This window comes from Malus domestica, chromosome 13 (assembly GCF_042453785.1).
Source record: "Malus domestica chromosome 13, GDT2T_hap1".
NCBI classification, from domain to species: Eukaryota; Viridiplantae; Streptophyta; class Magnoliopsida; order Rosales; family Rosaceae; genus Malus; species Malus domestica.
Window position 1 is genome coordinate 11,378,798 of NC_091673.1, and position 18,092 is coordinate 11,396,889.

The following is an 18,092-nucleotide window of genomic DNA, read 5'->3' on the forward strand; positions in this document are numbered from 1 at the left end:
AGGATCGTCAACCAATGGTGTTACCCGTGATTGGTGATGATACCATGTCAACACTAGCTATGGAAGATGAAAACTTAGAAATCTAGAGAGATAGCTCGGAGAGAGAGAAAGAAAATCTGCAACAAACTTTTCTCATTACCATTAATGAATTATTACAAGGGTTTATTTCACTATAAATACATGTCAGCATAACTAACTCAACTTATACAATCCAGTGACACATGTCACAATCCTGACCACTAATATATGCTAACAAGGTGTGAACTTATTTATACAAGACTAGACAGAGTTGAATGGTTGTCTCCAACTCACTTCTAGGCCCCGTTTCATTATGTGGAAAGGAATTAATGGGAAATTACGGGTGAAATTTGGTAAATGGACGTAAATGGTAAGTGACCTAGCTAAAACAATAAATGATAAATGGATAGGTATCCAAAATGTTCTTTTGGTCACCAGGTCATGAAAAAATGTATAATTATTATTTTTGAATTTGATATTAAGGGTTGAGATTAAAACATTAAAAGTGTGTTCATTCATTCTTCACCCTTGATATCAAATTCAATGTTTGATGACCATGACAAAGAGATCATGACGCGAGTATATATTGCTAACTTTCTTTCGCAGATAACTTACCAAAAACGAGTAATCCTTTTTATTTATCATTGTACTTCTATATTTAAGATAAATATTGAGGGATGAACTATACATACGATGTACCTACGATTTGATTCTAATATAGTCCAATACATATAAAGAAATCAAAATCCTGCCTAACATTCCATTTTTAATAAACCAATTTGATTTTACATTTTTTTTATGCAAAAAATCAGTTAATTTCATTAACAAAAAAGATTAGATGTTGCTACCATATTAACCATGCTTTCCTTACTTCGTCCTCAATTAAGTAGACATGAAGTTCAAATCTCTATTCGCGCTACGATCACACTGAAATATTACTAGTTGATGAGGCTGGTTAAACTTTATGTTGCTTCTTAACTTACTGTTTGGAATCACTTAGTACTGTAGTCTAATGATATTCCTCTTCACTTGTAAGTGAGAGGTCTTATGTTCGATTTTCGCCAAAGACAAATCTAAACCATATTATTACTAACTCATTGTCAATCTCACTTCCTGTAACTAAAAAACAAAAAACTTACCGTTTGGAAACACACTACTAAAAATCTCATTGCAATAGCCACAGCACATGTTGCAAACAAATTAAATGAAATTACCGTAAATAAAAGCTACATGCTTTGCCCGTTACAACAAATGAGGGGTGGTCTAGGTTTTTTGCCAAAACTGAAAGTACTATTCGGTTTGGTTTTTCAATTTGTAATGGAGAAACCGAATTATTTTGGTTTATTTTTTTATTTTTTCATTTGGTTCAGTTTCAGTTTTTTTTTTTTTCATTTTGTTTTTTATTTGATAACCTATACATTGGAAAGAAAATGAAGAAAAAAAAAATATAGTGAATAAGACTTTAACATTTTTGGGCTTTAAGTTAGGTTTACCTAGTTTTGGATTAAAATTTGGCTAATAATTTACTCAGAATTGAGCTTGGAAATTGAATACCCAAGATAGATAAGTAAATAAAATATTAATTTATATCTCATTAGGTTCGGTTATGTTTGGTTTTTGAACCACCAAATCAAAACCGAACAATGGTTTTTGGTTCAATTTGGATTTTTTTTTTTTTTTTGTTTTGGTTCCGTTTTTCGGTCTTTCGAGTTCACCTCTACAACAAATAAACGTTTTAGCGAGGTAAAAAGATAGGATATATAATAACAACATGACACCTTTTCTCATTTAAATGGCATTCCAAACATACTATAAAATGAAATGATTTGAAACAAACATTCACTTGCAATTTTAAAATATGACAACTTTAGCGTCCACAATATAAATGATTTGAAACAAACATTCACTTGCAATTCAAACTGTGTTATAACTTCGAAGGTAAAACAACAAGAACATGTCCATTAATATATTAAATCAAAATTCTAGCAATTGCTGCAGCTATATTCGAAACATCCTGGAAACCTTTGTTCATATCTGTCAAAGGAGACTTGCCAGAAAAACTACTCTGACATGATTCAGCCTCGCCAGTGGCGCCGATCATGCCTTCCTCTGCAAACTTAGGGTTACCCGAACGAAAACCTTGACTGGCTTCCGGGATGTCAGCTTCCAAAACTTTACGGTAATAGCGAGTACAATACTTTAAGGGTTTTTCTTCAGGGTTCTGCTTAAGCAGCTCCTCGATTTTGTTCACAACATCTGTTGCCTTAACAGTGGCTACGTTAACTATAATGAGGCCTAAGCCTGCAACGTCGGCGTACGCGCTTCGAGGGTCTGATTCGAGAGAGGAGACGCAGAGATCGTAGTTTGGTGTTACTTTGCAGGTTTGGTCGATGAGATCAACTTCCATTTGCAAGATCTTCGCAGCCCTGCTGCAATGGCTTAGTGGAAGAAAGACTAGAATTAGACAAACTAGTAGAATGTGACATGTTGAGTTGTTCATATTTTGTAAATGATATGCATATTCGCTAAGGTGTGAGCAGTGGCGGATCCAGGATTTTAAATTCAGGGTGTCCCAATAATAAAGGTAAAAAAATTTATAGATAAAAATAACATTGAAAAGTTAAATATAATACACTTCATTCAAAAATTAGATGGTGCTATTTGCTTTGGCTTGAAAAATCTTTCCATATTTCTCATTTCTAAACTACACATTTAACCAAAAACACAAAATATATACCAATCAACCAATAAACAAAAATTCCATCTAAATTGCAATGATAAAATGAGTATACAAACATAAAACATATCAACAACCATATCAATAATAGACTAAAAATCTCTACCAATATCTAATATAATTTAATTGAGATTAGATTAGAATACCCAAAAACATACTTGAACTTTGAACCAAATAGTGGTGGCTTGGTGAATTGAAACAAGTGGATGTATGATATTGGAGTAATGTAATTATAATATGGAATTGGGTGGGATTAGAAATTGGGTTTTGGGTGAATATAAGAAAGATGGGGATTAGGGGGAAAAAGCAGAGGAGTGGGGAAAGGAAACGGGAGGGACTCTCGGGAAAGATGTGGCCCATGTGGGGCTAGGCTGTAAAAGAATATGGAACATCATGGACAAACGGCAGAGTTTGTCTCATTGATTTTTTTTTTTAAATTAAAACAATTGGCCAAAACTATGCCGGTTTGGACCAATTGTTAAAAGGCCCTGTTTTCTTTCTTCTTCCCCTCCCCGCTGTCTTCTTCTCCATTAGAACCTGCAACTCCAACCCGCAGCACAGACCTCATGTCGAGTACGAGGGGTCCTCCGGAAAATTTCTAGCAGCAATTTAGGATCGCCGAGGGGTCCTGGGACCTCCCAGGTCCCTCTGTAGATCCGCCACTGGGTGTGAGCACATTTATATGAAACGGTATAGAATTAGGGTTTGGTCCATTAATTCTCATTTAACATAAAATTAATGGGTCCTGCCAAATATGAAGTATTATTCTTCTAAAAAATATGAAATATTTTTGTTTTAATGTGGGATATTGTAGAAATTTTATTCCTTAAACGAATGTGCGTATACAATGTTTACAGTATATAGGGTATTACTTGGCTCATAAGTGGTAGGAATACCCTATACTACAAGAAACGTAAATTACCGAGAAGGATCCGGAGATGTTGAATAGAAAATGTTTACAATATATAGGGTATTACTCTCACACATTATATCCATTATCAGCTCCCTTCGTTTCCTTTTTATTTTTTATCATCTAATGGGAAAAAAAAATTATAAAATATCACTTGTATTGAATAAATTAAATAAAATCACATGAGTGTTGACTGATATTAATATGGTAGTGATTGTGCCTAGTATCCCACCATACATTGATGATATACTAATTCAAATTTTTTAAATTGTCCTGGTACCACATGAGACGACATTGTACTTTTGGCTTCCTCGAGTTAAACGATACAAGCAAAACTGGTGACCCCAAAAAATGCATCCATGTGAGTTGAACTGAAGTTGTAGGTTTCAAACCTAGCTTTCCAATGACCAAATCCTTGGGGTTTTTTTTGTCGAAAAAAAAAAAGAAAAAAAAATGGCTACATGATTATGATACGATGCTTTATTAACACACAATATGATTATGATAATACAAAAGATAGCCCAAAGCGGTCTATCACGATCTACCTAAGCGTGAAATATTAGAAACAAAAGCTCTATGTTGAATAAAAAATGAAACGCCTCGATACTCTCACACTGAATCGAGAAAAAAACCCATAAAACCAGCTCCATAAATACAAAGTCTTCAAGGAAACATCAACTTAAACATTGTGCAATTTCTCCGATGCATATTAAAAGTGCACATTTAAGTTAATTAGAGCCATTAAATCCCTTTAGATCAATTATCTTGTAGCTACAAAATTAACTATAAAAAAAGGAATTTTAACGAAAAACTCCCGATATCATTCATTTTAACGAAAAACTACAATTTTAAACTAAAAAGTCAATCTTGGTACTATTCACCTTATCCTTTATTTTCTTGATCGTTAAAATTCAAAATTTTCAAATCTTTTTCATTAGTTAAAAAAAAAAAAATCAAATGGCTAAAGTAATAAAAGGCCAGGGGAAGCCCGCCAATGCGGCCCAATCATACCCGCGTAAGTCCGTTTGGATCCGATTAGAACTGAAAGTCGGACGCCTCGAGGCAGCAAACAGGAAATTGATTCTCTTTGCTTGGTACTTCCCTCCGAGTTTTACTTATTACGCTGTCGCAGCGAAGGGACTCCACTTTGTCTTCGTCAACCTCCAAGTCTTCCTCTTCCGAAAATTCAAGCTCCAGTCTTGGCGCGAGCTAGGGTTAGGTTTAGGGTTCGGGGACGGCACCTAAAACTTCGCAAAGCTGGATAGCTACAGAATAGACCGCTACGGCAACAACGACGACGACGGAGACGACCACTACGACTCGGTCCCCTACCGTCGACCCTCTCGTTTCTCCGACGCGCCCATGAACCAGCAGAGCCACCACACTCGCCGCAGCCCCCCTAACTATCATGGTGGAGGTGGTGGTCGCGGTCCACACCGTGGCTTCGACATCCCGCCGCGGGAGACTCCCGGTGGGTTCCGGCCATTTGGGGGTGCCGGTGCCGGTGCCGGTGCCGGTGGTGGAGGGTTTGGTCCGAACTACCAGGACCCGCCCCCGATATCGGGTCAGAAACGAGGTTCTCCAGGTGCGCTGTTGTGATTTTCTTTAATTGGGATTTCATATAGCTTATGAAAATGAAATTCATTTACTGCAGCTTTGATGAATTTTGTTGCAGTTATGTTGTGTTTTGCTTGAGCTAAGTCATTTAAGCAGTTTCAATGTACTTCATTCGTAGGAAGATAGATTGTAATGTTAGTCAATAGCAATTAATATTTTGGTGTTTGCCTTAAATCTTACCCCAAGTAAACTTTTGGCTAAAAGGCAATATCTTTTTGTTTCGATTATGCTGTGGTTACTTTCTGCGTTGATCATGAGTTTGATTATCTTTCAGATTGTTTCGATAGAGGCAGCTTTGCCAAACTATTTATTGGATCAGTTCCTAGGACAGCTACCGAGGAAGATGTAAGTCAGCCTAATTATTACTGTACACAAATGCTAGATGTATGTTGTTGGACCTTTTTCATCCATGAAATGGTGCTGGTTTAAATTGAAACATTTATGTCATGGTGTTTATGCATGTTAGTTTTATATGATGTTAGATTCGCCCTGTGTTTGAAGAACATGGAGAAGTGATAGAGGTTGCTCTGATCAAAGATAAGAAAACAGGACAGCAGCAGGGTACGTGCGCACTAATTTTATGATATAATTGTTATCAGGAATGTCTTATTTCAGGTGCTCTGAGAGGCAGATGGGAGCATGCCAAAGCTCATCTTTCATCTCACTTTGTTTTCGCAACAAGTTTAACACTTGTTGGTTTTGCTTGCAACCTTTTATTCATGTCCGTCCTTTCAAAGAAGAAGAAGGCAAGACATGTAAACCAACTAAAAACCAGTTTCTGAATAGCAGTTGGGATCTTGGAAGACACTTAGGTCCTGCGCTTCTGATAGTGGCTGCAGCAGTGGGGGCATTACCCAACAAATTATTTGTAATGGGAGTGTCTGTAGCCATAACTGTAGCTTCTTTATATTAGGAGTTTTAGAAGTGCAACTTTTGTACAGAAAATTTACTCAGACATACATGGATTCTTGCTTTTGAATAGTTTTAATCACAATGTAATATGGAGGATTCCTTTGGTTTATCTTATCTTGGTGAATGCTGGAGTGCTTTGTGTGAATGACTTGGAATGTCATGTGTCACTTTATAAGATTGACAGGATGTCATGGATGTGAAGTTAGATGTTCTGAGAGAGATGGATAATTGTTGGATGGCTTGAGTGAGTTTGTTGGTTTTATGACTCTCACTTTAAGTTTCGCGTATTATCATGATGTGTTCATGGGGCTGGATATTTTGATATGGTGTTTATGCCCCTATCTTTGTACACATTTTAAGCTATCAAAATGTGGTGGAACGAGCTTTTTTTATTTGTTTATTCCTTGTACGGTCTCAGGATCGTTGTCTGCATGGCTAATACCTCTTTGGAGCATAGGGTCTGATTTGCATTTGGATGTGTTAGTTGAAAAGTTGACTCATTTGTCTCTTTATGATGCTAATGTGTCACCATAAGGAAGATGTGGTTGTGTGTTGTTATCTTATTTTGTTATCTTATTTGAAGTTGGTAATCTGGAGTAGGCTCATGTTTTGAGTAGTGTTCAGTACCGGACTGATGTTTAATGCTTGTGAGGTTATGTGTGGTTGAGATATGTAATATTTCTAGGGCAAGTATTTTGTTTGGCCTTGTGGATTTTTATATTAGTTTTATCTGTCCTTGTAGTAAGTTTACTTTGTAGAATTCAGGGATCTTATTGTGAAGTTCAACTGAGCTTTTGGTTATGGAATTCCATCTCTAGCTGGGGGTTTTCAACTTTAGAGCTGATCTTGTTCCCACTCCCCAGTGATAGGGGGCGCTGAGCAAGTATTGCCTTTGTTTTGTATCTTCATAGATTAGTAATATCTATAATTTCCTTAGTTTTATATTGAAACATACCTCCCTTGTAAATGCATGAAAGTGTTGGAGAAACAACTCTGAAGTTTTGGTATCTAGGAATATTGCGTCAAATCTTCTACACTTTCAGATGCTATGGTATCTTGAGTTGACAGTTTTCCCTTTCTGTTTGTGTGGGTGAATATGAGTTATTTTTTGAGTTTGTGAAAATTCAGCCATCAATCAGGCTGATTTTTTGTTTTGTTTTATGTATCTATGTGGTTCTAAATATCAAGATTTGCATTGGGCAATACAATCTCATTCATCGACTTTTTGATAAGGTGAAAGTTCATCATGTATTTGGTGAAGTTTGTGATGCAATGGTAGACTTATGATATATGTCTTTGGTTATGGTGCAGCTAAACAGTCTTTCTCTAGGATTGGTGGTATCATAGAATACAGTGTTGTCTATGGCAGAAAAATAGTTACTTTTTCCTTCAATTATTGGTTTGCTTGAATGATCTGATCATCCTTTAATGTGCTGATGTTTAGCACACACAATATTAGTATAGTGGACTCTTGGCTTGTCTTGAGATTTGACTTGTAGTGTGGCCTGGGAGGTGGAACTTAATCCAAGTTTTCACATCCAGAATCATAGTAACAAGGGCAAACTCAACTAGTTTTTATGCAAACCTCATATAATTTCCATGGTTTGGCTTCTGAAGGTGGTATTTGTGGCCTCTGAAGTCCCCAATTGTAATGAACTGTCATGGTATGAACACGTGCGTATATTCGTTCTAGACTTGTGATTGATTGTTCTGAACTATTCTATGGAAAGTTCCTCAGGTTTGATTTTTCCTGGACGTCTGTCAGTTCATTATATACTAAGTAGGGGACTTTACATTGGCAGATAGTTTATGGTGTACTAAATAGGGGCGTTTAAATACTTGTTTATAATGACTAAATAGGATGTTGAATAAGCAGTGATATTTCTTATATAGGATACTTCTGAAATCAACTTTTTGTTGATTTGTTGAAATTTAACTAAATCTGAAAGGTGTGTCAGATGAAAGAGTTTACTTTTGAGACAGCCAAGCTGCTGGGGATGGCTAGTGTGGTGGCTGTTTTTTCAGGATATTTCTTTGTAGGAAGCTATGTGATGTGGAATGCTTGGGATTTGATATTCATCCATCTCTGGGATTTACGAAACTTTTGATGAATGGTGTATTTTGATGGCATATGCATGTTACTTTGATGTTCATTTTTGTGCTTTTATTCCAATTACAGGACAATGATCCTGAAATCAAGTTTGAATTGTTGTCCCTTTTTGATGTTATGGTTTCTTTTGGCTCCTCAAGCTTCCCACCAGTATGTGCCAAATTTATGAGAAGCGTACTGAAAACTTATGTTATTTGGCAAGAAAGGGTTTGACAAATACCTTTCTTTTATACTGATATAGTTTTGAGACGCCACAACCATGGAATGTTTATGTTTTGGGGCTGTTCCTAGATGTGTGGCTTAAGGTTATGGGTGCTCGCACCATTTTTCTAGTCAATGCTCTCCCTTTGCTTGTACATGCACTAAGGAATACGATGTGTGTGATTTATCATTTTATTTTTAGTTGTTTCTTTTGAAAAAGTTTGTTTTGCTAGCATATTAGTTTGTAAATACGAGGTTTCATGTGTGTTTGTCTGGTTTGAGAAACTTTTAATGTGAGTTTATTATGGATATGGACCAAGCTGCCTATCGTTGTTTTTTTACAAGGGTATAAGTTGCATATGCAGGTTGTTGTTTTATAAAATATGCAACCTCAGAAGAAGCTGGTAGGGCAATTAGAGCTCTGCATAATCAACATACTCTTCCTGGGGTGAGTTTGTTTTACTGTTTGATTTTCAATTGTCATGTAACTAATTTATTGTTGTTTCACTCTTTTTACTCCAGGGAGCAGGTCCTATCCAAGTCAGATATGCTGATGGGGAACGAGAACGCCTTGGTAATTTTCATCTCAGCGTGAATGTTTGATTGTTCCATTTTATGTGCAAATTGTATCATGACATGTGTATAGCCTTTTTTACAACTCTTTCCAAAAGATTAGATATACTGCTGGTTCAATGGTCAGTCAAATCTTGGCTTGAGTTGGAGCCATTTATGAGAGGACATGATATGTGAGAAAAAACCTCATTCAACAGACAGTAATCTTGTGCTTGATTTTCCTTGATCTCTTAAGCCCTTATTCACCTATGAGTGGTCCTCAACCAATTATGCTCGTACCTTTCGTTTTATATTTTTTCATCAAGACCATAGTGTGAATGGGGCGGTATCCATTTGGGGGAAGAGGGTGGCGGGGGGGGGGGGGACTTTTGTATTTCAATCCTCTGTATTTCAACGCACATGTCTAATTAATATATAGTTTTTCCATTGTTGATGCCAACCCTTTTTTATGGTAGGTGCGGTTGAGTACAAATTATTTGTGGGATCACTGAACAAACAAGCTACTGAAAAGGAAGTTGAGGAAGTATGTTGTAACCCAATTATCTGTTATCTTCTAGGATTAGTATTTTTCAGTCTTCTTATCTCATCTGGAAACAAATTAGCTGTTCTCTTTATTTTAGAACCACAATCTTACTTTTCCTTTATAGACACGTTCTTTTGTAATTCAGAGGAGATATATATATACTCTTAACTTAAAGCATAAAACTCTTAACTTCTGTTTATTATAGTATAGTGCAAATTTACTGTTTGAAGTTGTAAATGCAGCTGGAAAAAGGAAAATGTTCCAATTACTGTTTTCTGTTTGCAGATTTTTTCACCATATGGTCGAGTTGAAGATGTTTACCTCATGCGTGATGAATTGAAGCAGAGTCGTGGTGTGTTTCTCATTCATATTTAAAATTTCGAAATATAAGGAAAGTGCTCTATATGAGATTTATGCATTCTTTGAACCATTCATGTTTAGGATGTGGATTTGTAAAGTACTCTCAGAGAGATATGGCATTGGCAGCTATAAATGGTCTTAATGGGTTCTATAAAATGAGAGTGAGTGTTTTGTTGTCTTTTTTTTCCTTGGGATTAACTTTAGTGTAATATCCTGTTATCAAATGCTATCCAATTATATCACACATATTTCTTTTCCTGCACATCAGGGTTGTGATCAACCACTAACTGTCCGGTTTGCTGATCCCAAAAGGCCTAGGCTTGGAGATTCAAGGTTTCTTCCTCATTGTGCCTTCTTATTTTCTTTGGCCGCTGTGGTTTAATCTTCTTGAAGTATAAATTTTTGTTACAGATTCCTAAATGTTTTTGACACTGTTCTGTTTAGGGGTCCTTCATTTGGGGGTCCAGGTTTTGGTCCTCGATTTCAAGCCCCAGGGGCAAGGTAATTCCCACCATTTTCTGAATATTTCTATGAAGTTTTTTGTCTGGAGTTTTCTTCGTTGTAGTCATTTACATTCTCTGTTTGTAACTTACTCCAAACAGACCAATGCCTAACTTTGGCAATACTATACGTGATCAAATTCCAACTAATGTTTGGCATCCAATGAGTCCAGCAAACTTAGGACCATCCCCCAGTCCTGGCTTGGTGGGCAATTTGCTTCCTAGGTCAGGAGACATGTCGTTGCCCTTGAATTCGGTAAGAATAGTTCAGCTATTTTGCAACATTGCTCCAGTAAGAAATGTCCCTTTTCCTGTGTTCATGTAAGACATCCATGAAAGGCATGCAGATGCTGTAGTTAGTGCATCTGTAATGATTCTTGATTGGATGGTTTTACCGTAACCTTGTCACGTCGTCTGCAGCTGAAGATGAAAGGGTGGCTGCAGGGGCATTGTGCTTTTATTGTTTATTTTATGATCCATATTTTCTAGTTTCTTATTAGGGTTTTTTGTTATAAGTGTGTTTTATGCCTTTAAAAGTCTAATGATTTGCTCCTTAAATTTAAGGGTGGCCATGGCGGCTCTGCAGAGGGTCCTCTTCCTGGAATGCAAGTTTCATCTTCTTTAACATCACAAAAGGTACAAGGTGCTCTAACTTTGTTTTAATCACATGGTAGTCTAAAGTCGAAACAATTATTTCTTATTTACCCGTATTTCACAGTGAAAATAATAGCTTGATTGGATATGTTTCAGAGTTTTAACCATTCTATGCCACATGTCGGCCAGCAGATATCTCCATTACAGAAGTGTTTTCCGTCACCTCAGCATTTGCCACCATCCCTTGAACAGCACCCTCAAACTTCGGCATCAAACTCACACACACAAACAGTGCGGGAGCTTGGTCAGGCTCAACTTCCTCATTCTGCTGGTCAAGCACCATTTAGTCAAGCATTACCGTCACAACAGTTTATTGGCTTGGGTGGACAGTTGTCTGTTCCTCAGCCTGAGGTTCAGAAAAGTTCATCTTCTGCTACAGCACTACCAGCCCCTTTGAATATCAGCTTACAACCTCGATCCATGCCCACCGCAGCAAATCAACAGCAGCTTGGTTCTGCTCCTGGTCAGCAACAACTGATTCAGCCTCTTCAGCAGTCACCCTCTCCATTAGCTCAGATGCTGTCGCAGCAGACACAAACTCTGCAAGCGAGCTTTCAATCATCTCAGCAGGCGTTCTCCCAGCTCCAACAACAATTGCAGCAAATGCAACCATCAAATCAGGGTTTGGCAGTGCATCAGAATCCCCTGGCTACCAAACAGCAACAGGTATTTGAAGATTAGTCAATTGTTATCTTGTAGGAGTATGTCGTAATTGGAAGTGCCGGATGGGCTACCGTGAGGATGTAACTTTAGTTGCTAAATGGATCAATTGCACGACTTGTGGCTCTAGAACTGTAGAAACCATGTTTTGATTGCCAAAATATGACTAATTAATTAGACGATAATTTGGAAGTCGAATTTATTGTGCATTCACAGCGTTGGCCTTAGGTTGGGATGCATTCTGTTTTTTGTGTGGTTCATTCCACGGTCCACCCACACACACACACGCCTTTTTTTAGCCATTCTGTTTTTTGATTTGGTCGTATTTGTAACTGTGGTTAGTAAGCCGTGCATTTTAGCTTCTGCATGCGTTTGTCCCAGACGTGGATGTTGGTTGCCTATCAAGTGGATTTGTCTGTGATGCTCTATTGTTTCTAGTTCTAGTTGTCTTTACCAACCCTTACCTTGTAAGCTGAATATTATTTTTGTTCCTGCAGTCCCAGTGGACTGGTGTTGCACCACATACAGTTGCCAGCACCACTGCTCCCACACCAGCGGTGGATGTGCCTTCAGTCACATCTGTTGCTCCAGCTGTTCCTGGAACCCAGGCTATAGCTCCTGCAAAATGCATTTGGACAGAGCACACCTCACCCGATGGATACAAGTACTATTATAATAATGCAACTGGTGAAAGCAGGGTAAAGATTTTGTCACTCAGATTCCCTCGTTTTGGCCTTTTGTCTTCAACTTGATTAATGCTGCTTATGTGAACTTGTAGTGGGAGAAACCTGCCGAACTTATATTGTTTGAGCAACAGCAGCAGCAACAAAAAGCATCAGTTCAGCAGCCTCATGCCCAATCACTCCCTCCAAATCGGTCTGTGCAGCAAATTTCTCAAACCCAACAACTGCATCATCAATCTCAGCTTCAACCACAGTTCCGGAACAACTTGCAGTTACAACAGCCCTCATTTTCTTCATCGGTCAGTGTTTCCTAATGGTTCCTGGTATGTTAATGATTTGATTGTGGTTACTAACTCATTAATTTGAATTACAGTATCTGGCCTCTGGAATTATGGGTCACCAAAATGTTCAGGTAAATTTCGCACTCACTAGTACCCAGATAATTCAGATTCACAATAAAATTAAAAATATATAATGTTTTCCCTAACCAGTCCATTTTTAATTGGTTATTTTCGTCATCTGTGTCTCCAGGATGGAAGTTATTCACAATTACCTACACCTAGTTCAGTTGGTGATCCTTCACGCTTCCAACAGGTATTCAATTTTTAAATTCGGCTGCTCAGTTTATTAAAGTTTTAAGTATCACGAATTAAATTTAGTTCTCCTTTTCGGCCAAGGGGCTTCAGGCTGCTCAGGAGTGGACGTGGAAGAATAAACCAACAGGTTCTAATCAATTATTTTCGTTCAAATTCTGATGTCGGTTTGGGTTTGTTTAGAATGAGAAGAAATGTCAAATGTTCCTTCATGGCTGTATGGTCTTGTGCATGGTCACAAACCGACACTCAGTTCGCTTCGTATGCACTTGGCATTTGTCTACTGTATTTACCCCTTTCTAAATTGAACATTTTTTCAATCTCCAGGGGCTTGAAGTGGTAGAGTGTAAGGTGGCACGTCATCAGCAAAAGAACAGATGCTGGGAGGAAGCCAAACGTTAGTGTATTTCTATCAATTTTGATCACGACGCAGCCAATGGTCCTTGCTAGAGCTTGAAAATGCTCAGTAGGATGTGTAGTGGAAACGTTCTTCAGCTCTTAGTTCCTTTTTTGTGAGCATTTTCAGTACCATTAGGACCGGGCAACCAATTGCCTAAAATCGAGTTGTACGATATAATTGTAAAACATAGAAATCCGATAATTATCAGATAAATATTAGTTTAGCTTGTATTAAAACCTAAAGTAATATGTTATTAGCATTGCCATCCATAATTAGCAATACAAAGCTTCCTAATTGAGCCTTCCACTCCACCGTTGGAAAGTGGCTTACCACATTAGGCTAAAAGATCAATTGACACTTCGACAGTCCCTGCGAATCTCTCCATTCATCGCGGTAACTGCTCCCAAGCTTCCCATTTTTACCATGGAATCTTTGAAGTCTTCGAAGAAGGCGGACGGGTCTTGTGCGTAGGTTTCTACCAGTTCACGCGTTTGATCATCTCCGGTTGCGAGATTCTGGTCGGACAGAAGCAAACCCTCCCCGGAGAGAAGGTTAAGATAGTACTGGTTATCAAACGTTGCTGGGGTTGCTAGGTCAAGGTTTGCCAGCGTGTTGCCATCAGAATCTGAGCACAGCTGCTGCAGCGACTGAACGTATTCAAGAGACGCCTCCGGACCATTTGGATTAGTGGAGCCTTGTAGGCGGGCAGTGAAGGTGGTGCAGCGTGCTTTTCCCATCGTGTGTGCACCTGCCGGAGAGGAGAGCAAATTATTAGTCTTAAGTCTCACTCTAATCAAGCACAATACAAGACATCAGTGGAAGCAAAGTTGAGAGTACCAGAGAGTGCAACCATGTCCTTCAAGCTAAGGTTTACATTTTGGAACTTGGAAACCAGTGTTGCAACAGTAGAATTTGGGCCTGGAATGTTGTTATTTGCTAACGATTTGCTAGCAGTGAAGCTGTCCTTCCTTCCCATTTGAACATCCCAGCTAGGTCCACCAGACTGCAGATTAAAAATCAAATTATTAGTCAAAATTCGAATGAAGTATATTTAGACCTCCCGAGAAGTCTTCATGTTGCATCCCCTTCTTGTTAACAATGAAAAAAGAAAGAACTATGTAGCTCTTAGCACACACACCACAACAACGGAGTCTCGGGCAGCAACTGCAAGAATGTCAGCACAGGAAACTGTTTGAGGGCAAACAATTTCAAGATCCTGTTTTATTGCATCAATCACTTCAAAACCTCTCAGAGAGTTTAAGTTAGGCGCTGCTGTTTTTTCCCCAACAAAGTTATCATTGTCATCTAGCAACACTGAAGCATCGCAGCCCTGAACAGTTCACATCATATTATATATATAAATAGTGAAAAATAACGTAACACACACACACAAACACACACACACACACACATATAAATAGTGAAAAATAAATGACGTGCATTAACAAAGCAGTCGTGGAAATGGAGACGAAGGAGAGAGGCTGCCATTCTTGGGTCTTCAAACACAGCCAGCCTGACCCCGGCATATATTATGGCCTCCGTCTCTGGGCATCTATCTTTGTACACATCGTTTCCCAAGAGGTCACCACAATCCTCATCACCATATCCTCCTCCTATGATTGTCGGTACGATTGCAAAAACAATCGCAACGCCCAGAAATAGTGAAAACAAAGCTAAGTTCATGGCCATCTCTCGTGTTCTATTCTCTACTCTCGTCTCTTGGCATGCAGTGAAGAAGTGAGTTGGGTGGTAGAAGTTTCTCTATTATATAGAAGTTCGATTGGAGTGGTTTAGTAACAATGAGCAGACTTGGTCACTGAGGTTTGGTGTTTGAGCATGTGAAAGAGGTCTAATGGGCAAAAAGGGGTAATTGGCTGTTTAAGTGTAAAGATTCGTTCCTCATTGGTTTGATATGTGCATAATCTTTTCTTTTGTGATTTTATATGAGTTAGTTTTTAGGTTGACACTTGGCTTATTCCATTGGAAGTAGTCATTCCAAAACATTTCAATCATAGTTTGGCATGTGTGCGGAAAATTTCTATTTTGTGTTTTGATGAGTATTTTTGCATATGTGTTAGACTGTGATTTGCAGAAATGTGAGGATTGTTGCCTTCCTAAGACAGAGTCAAACAATATTCTGATTTTTATGTGTCAAATTGTGACTCGCAGATAAAGAATAATGGTTCTTTGCATATAAAGAATCAATCATGTTCAGAGGGTAGTTAATAAGAGACATAGTCAATTAAATGCTTTTAGAAGATATCATTGTTTGATGAGCACATATATGCTACCTAATACCATGTGCTTCTTCACTCTTTTCGGCCTCTCTGTGACATTCATAGATATGATCATTACACTAAGTGTGGTAAGAGTTTCCTTAATCGTCTAAGTGGGTTTGTTTAGAATGAAATATTTTTGCTCACCATCCTAAAGTGATGGTGATGCTTACAACCCCATTAATTATCGTTGGATGAATTTGATTTGATCTATCTACAATACAAAATCACGAAATTTACATTAATCAATTGATAATTAATATGGTGGTGAGCATCATCACCACTTTAGAATGGTGAGCAAACATGCACTCATTTAGATTTTAGTATGAATTTTGTAATTGGACCATTTGCTTAGCAATATTTGGGATAATAGAAATATGGGTAATGCTAGAGAGACTAAATTTGTGGACTAAATTTTGTAAATTAAATGACTTGGAAGTTGATGATTGAATTATTACTTAAGTGTTGATAAACATACTTATTCCTATTAGTAACACATCATTTAGTTTGCAAATTTTGTTTACAAATTTAGTCTCCCTAGCATTACCTAGAAATATACCATATTTTGGTTTTCAATTTAACGAATATGGTATTTGAGTGTAGATCATTCTAATCCCATTGATAGAATTAATATCATTAACTAGAAAGAAATCATGTTTTTTTTTTTTTTTCAAACGATAGATTTTGTTGTAAATCATGCATTCCAATTGGATAGGTGGAATAATTTTGTGCAATTTCTTAGCTTAAGGCCTTAAAGGCAGGTGTAGAATAATGTTCCATGAGCAAAGAAAGTGACTGTTCGCTTGTACTCAATGATTTAAATGATCCATGCATGCCCATGGTGTTTATATTTCTCTGATGCCATTTTATGAGGGGTTTTAATTAGTATTGTAAACCCGAGGGATATGGTGGGGTTTTATGAGGGATATGCCATTTTATATTTCTCTGATGCCATTTTATGAGGGGTTTTATGAGGGGTTTTAATTTGATGAGTTAAGGATAAATGATTTAAGGATTTGTCACCTCAGCATGTCCCAAAAGGCCATTATATGTGTATGTATGTATTTGGGTAAAAATGGGTATATGACTCGTAGATTTATTTCCCTCCAATGTACATGACTGATCAAATGTTTGGATTGTTAGATAATATGGTGGGAGTTTGCTTCTTTTTTTGTTGCGGGGCTTGGTTGGGTTTCATCTTCGGCGTATGCAAAGGGGCTGTTCGTGGTCGGTGACAAGTACCAAAAATAACTTGGTAATCCAGTTGTGGTAAGCAAAGTGATTGCAGTTTCTACAATATGTCTGTGTTTTCTTTCAACCAATCCATTCTGTTGTGGAGTGCATAGACATGAAATCAACTATTGTATTCCTTTTGCAGCAAGAAATGACTTAAGTGAATGACTTGTATATTCACCACCACCATCAGATTGCAAACACTTAATAGAGATACCAAACTGAATTACAAAGGCATAGAATTTCACAAAGATTGCATAGACATCCGATTTATTGCACATTGGAAATATCCAAACATATCTTTTATATTCATCAACAATGGTTACATATATAGTATATGTGCCCTTCTAGAGACTTTACAGGAGATGGTCCTCATATATCAGCATGAACCTTCTCAAAAGGTAAAGAAGACCTATCAATCCTAGAAGGAAAATGAACCCTAGACATCTTCCCTTTGATACATTGAGTACATATACTATGTTGATTGTCTAACCAAGATTGCTTCAACATGACATGCATTATTTCAGTAGTTGGATGGCCTAATCTTTGATGCCGTAGACTTGATTTTACCATTTGTCCAAGATAAGCAGCTGAACTTTAAACCATAAATTGCATTCCTTTTGAACTCTTGACTACTGGAATTTGAAATAGTGTTTTAGGCCTACCCTTTCCTTGTTACAAAACCTCAATTGTCTTCTTGTCCTGCACAAAGAATTCATTTTCATCATAGATAAACCAGCTATGGTTGTCAGTACATAACTATTGCACAAATAATAAGCTTCTTGCAATTTTAGGAACATGCATCACATTTTTAAGAATAAGAGCTTGAAAATTGGTTTTGAGAGTTGTAAAACCAATATTTTCAATGTTTAAACCTGTGCCATTTCCAATTGTAATTCTTTCAGAACCTTCAAAATGTATGCCATGATTCAAAGCATCCACATCTGCAGTAATATGGTGTGATGCATTATTATCAACTATCCAAAAATCCCAAGGTACATATTAGGATGTTTGCTATGCAGCCGTTACATTCAGAGATGGAGGTGGAGGTTGACCTTGAAGTGCATAATTCCCATATGATAGCACTCAAGAGCTGAATGCCTTCTTTTTTCATAGATTTGGCACTCAAGCA

General features: G+C 37.6%; 3 protein-coding genes across 6 annotated transcripts; 1 reads left to right on the plus strand and 2 right to left on the minus strand.

Moving 5' to 3' along the window:
• Positions 1-1,987: 1,987 nt before the first annotated feature.
• On the minus strand, positions 1,988-2,425 carry LOC103452704 (cell wall / vacuolar inhibitor of fructosidase 1-like). The gene has a single exon (XM_008392236.1). The coding sequence runs from the start codon at positions 2,423-2,425 to the stop codon at positions 1,988-1,990; it is 438 nt and encodes a 145-aa protein (XP_008390458.1).
• A 2,265-nt stretch (positions 2,426-4,690) lies between these two features.
• LOC103452666 (flowering time control protein FCA-like) lies at positions 4,691-13,693 on the plus strand. Of its 4 annotated transcripts, none has more exons than XM_017337020.3 (19): positions 4,691-5,250; positions 5,557-5,627; positions 5,765-5,843; positions 8,871-8,953; positions 9,028-9,079; positions 9,534-9,601; positions 9,887-9,953; positions 10,043-10,122; positions 10,230-10,294; positions 10,406-10,462; positions 10,564-10,717; positions 11,026-11,097; positions 11,212-11,781; positions 12,273-12,473; positions 12,554-12,757; positions 12,832-12,870; positions 12,990-13,052; positions 13,136-13,181; positions 13,379-13,693. In XM_017337020.3, the coding sequence occupies exons 1-19, from the start codon at positions 5,028-5,030 to the stop codon at positions 13,384-13,386; spliced, it is 2,202 nt and encodes a 733-aa protein (XP_017192509.2). In that variant the 5' UTR covers positions 4,691-5,027; the 3' UTR covers positions 13,387-13,693. The 4 variants fall into 4 exon arrangements, with proteins under 4 accessions (XP_017192509.2, XP_008390423.2, XP_017192510.2 ...); XM_008392201.4 differs by having other exon boundaries at positions 13,145-13,181; XM_017337021.3 differs by having other exon boundaries at positions 11,248-11,781.
• LOC103452667 (peroxidase 40-like) lies at positions 13,653-15,196 on the minus strand. Its single transcript, XM_008392203.4, has 4 exons — positions 14,892-15,196; positions 14,590-14,781; positions 14,289-14,454; positions 13,653-14,199 (listed from the first exon to the last, which is right to left on the minus strand). The coding sequence occupies exons 1-4, from the start codon at positions 15,138-15,140 to the stop codon at positions 13,799-13,801; spliced, it is 1,008 nt and encodes a 335-aa protein (XP_008390425.1). The 5' UTR covers positions 15,141-15,196; the 3' UTR covers positions 13,653-13,798.
• Between the last annotated feature and the right edge of the window lie 2,896 nt (positions 15,197-18,092).

Excerpts from the sequence above, each read along its gene's own strand:
- LOC103452666 (XM_017337020.3), top strand. The coding sequence starts at position 5,028 with ATGAACCAGCAGAGCCACCACACTCGCCGCAGCCCCCCTAACTATCAT. Across the intron at positions 5,251-5,556 it reads TCAGAAACGAGGTTCTCCAG|ATTGTTTCGATAGAGGCAGC; the intron begins GTGCGCTGTTGT and ends ATTATCTTTCAG. Across the intron at positions 11,098-11,211 it reads CTTCTTTAACATCACAAAAG|AGTTTTAACCATTCTATGCC; the intron begins GTACAAGGTGCT and ends GATATGTTTCAG.
- LOC103452667 (XM_008392203.4), bottom strand. The coding sequence starts at position 15,140 with ATGGCCATGAACTTAGCTTTGTTTTCACTATTTCTGGGCGTTGCGATT. Across the intron at positions 14,782-14,891 it reads TCCACGACTGCTTTGTTAAT|GGCTGCGATGCTTCAGTGTT; the intron begins GCACGTCATTTA and ends TGAACTGTTCAG. Across the intron at positions 14,200-14,288 it reads GGACATGGTTGCACTCTCTG|GTGCACACACGATGGGAAAA; the intron begins GTACTCTCAACT and ends CCTCTCCGGCAG.
- LOC103452704 (XM_008392236.1), bottom strand. The coding sequence starts at position 2,425 with ATGGAAGTTGATCTCATCGACCAAACCTGCAAAGTAACACCAAACTAC.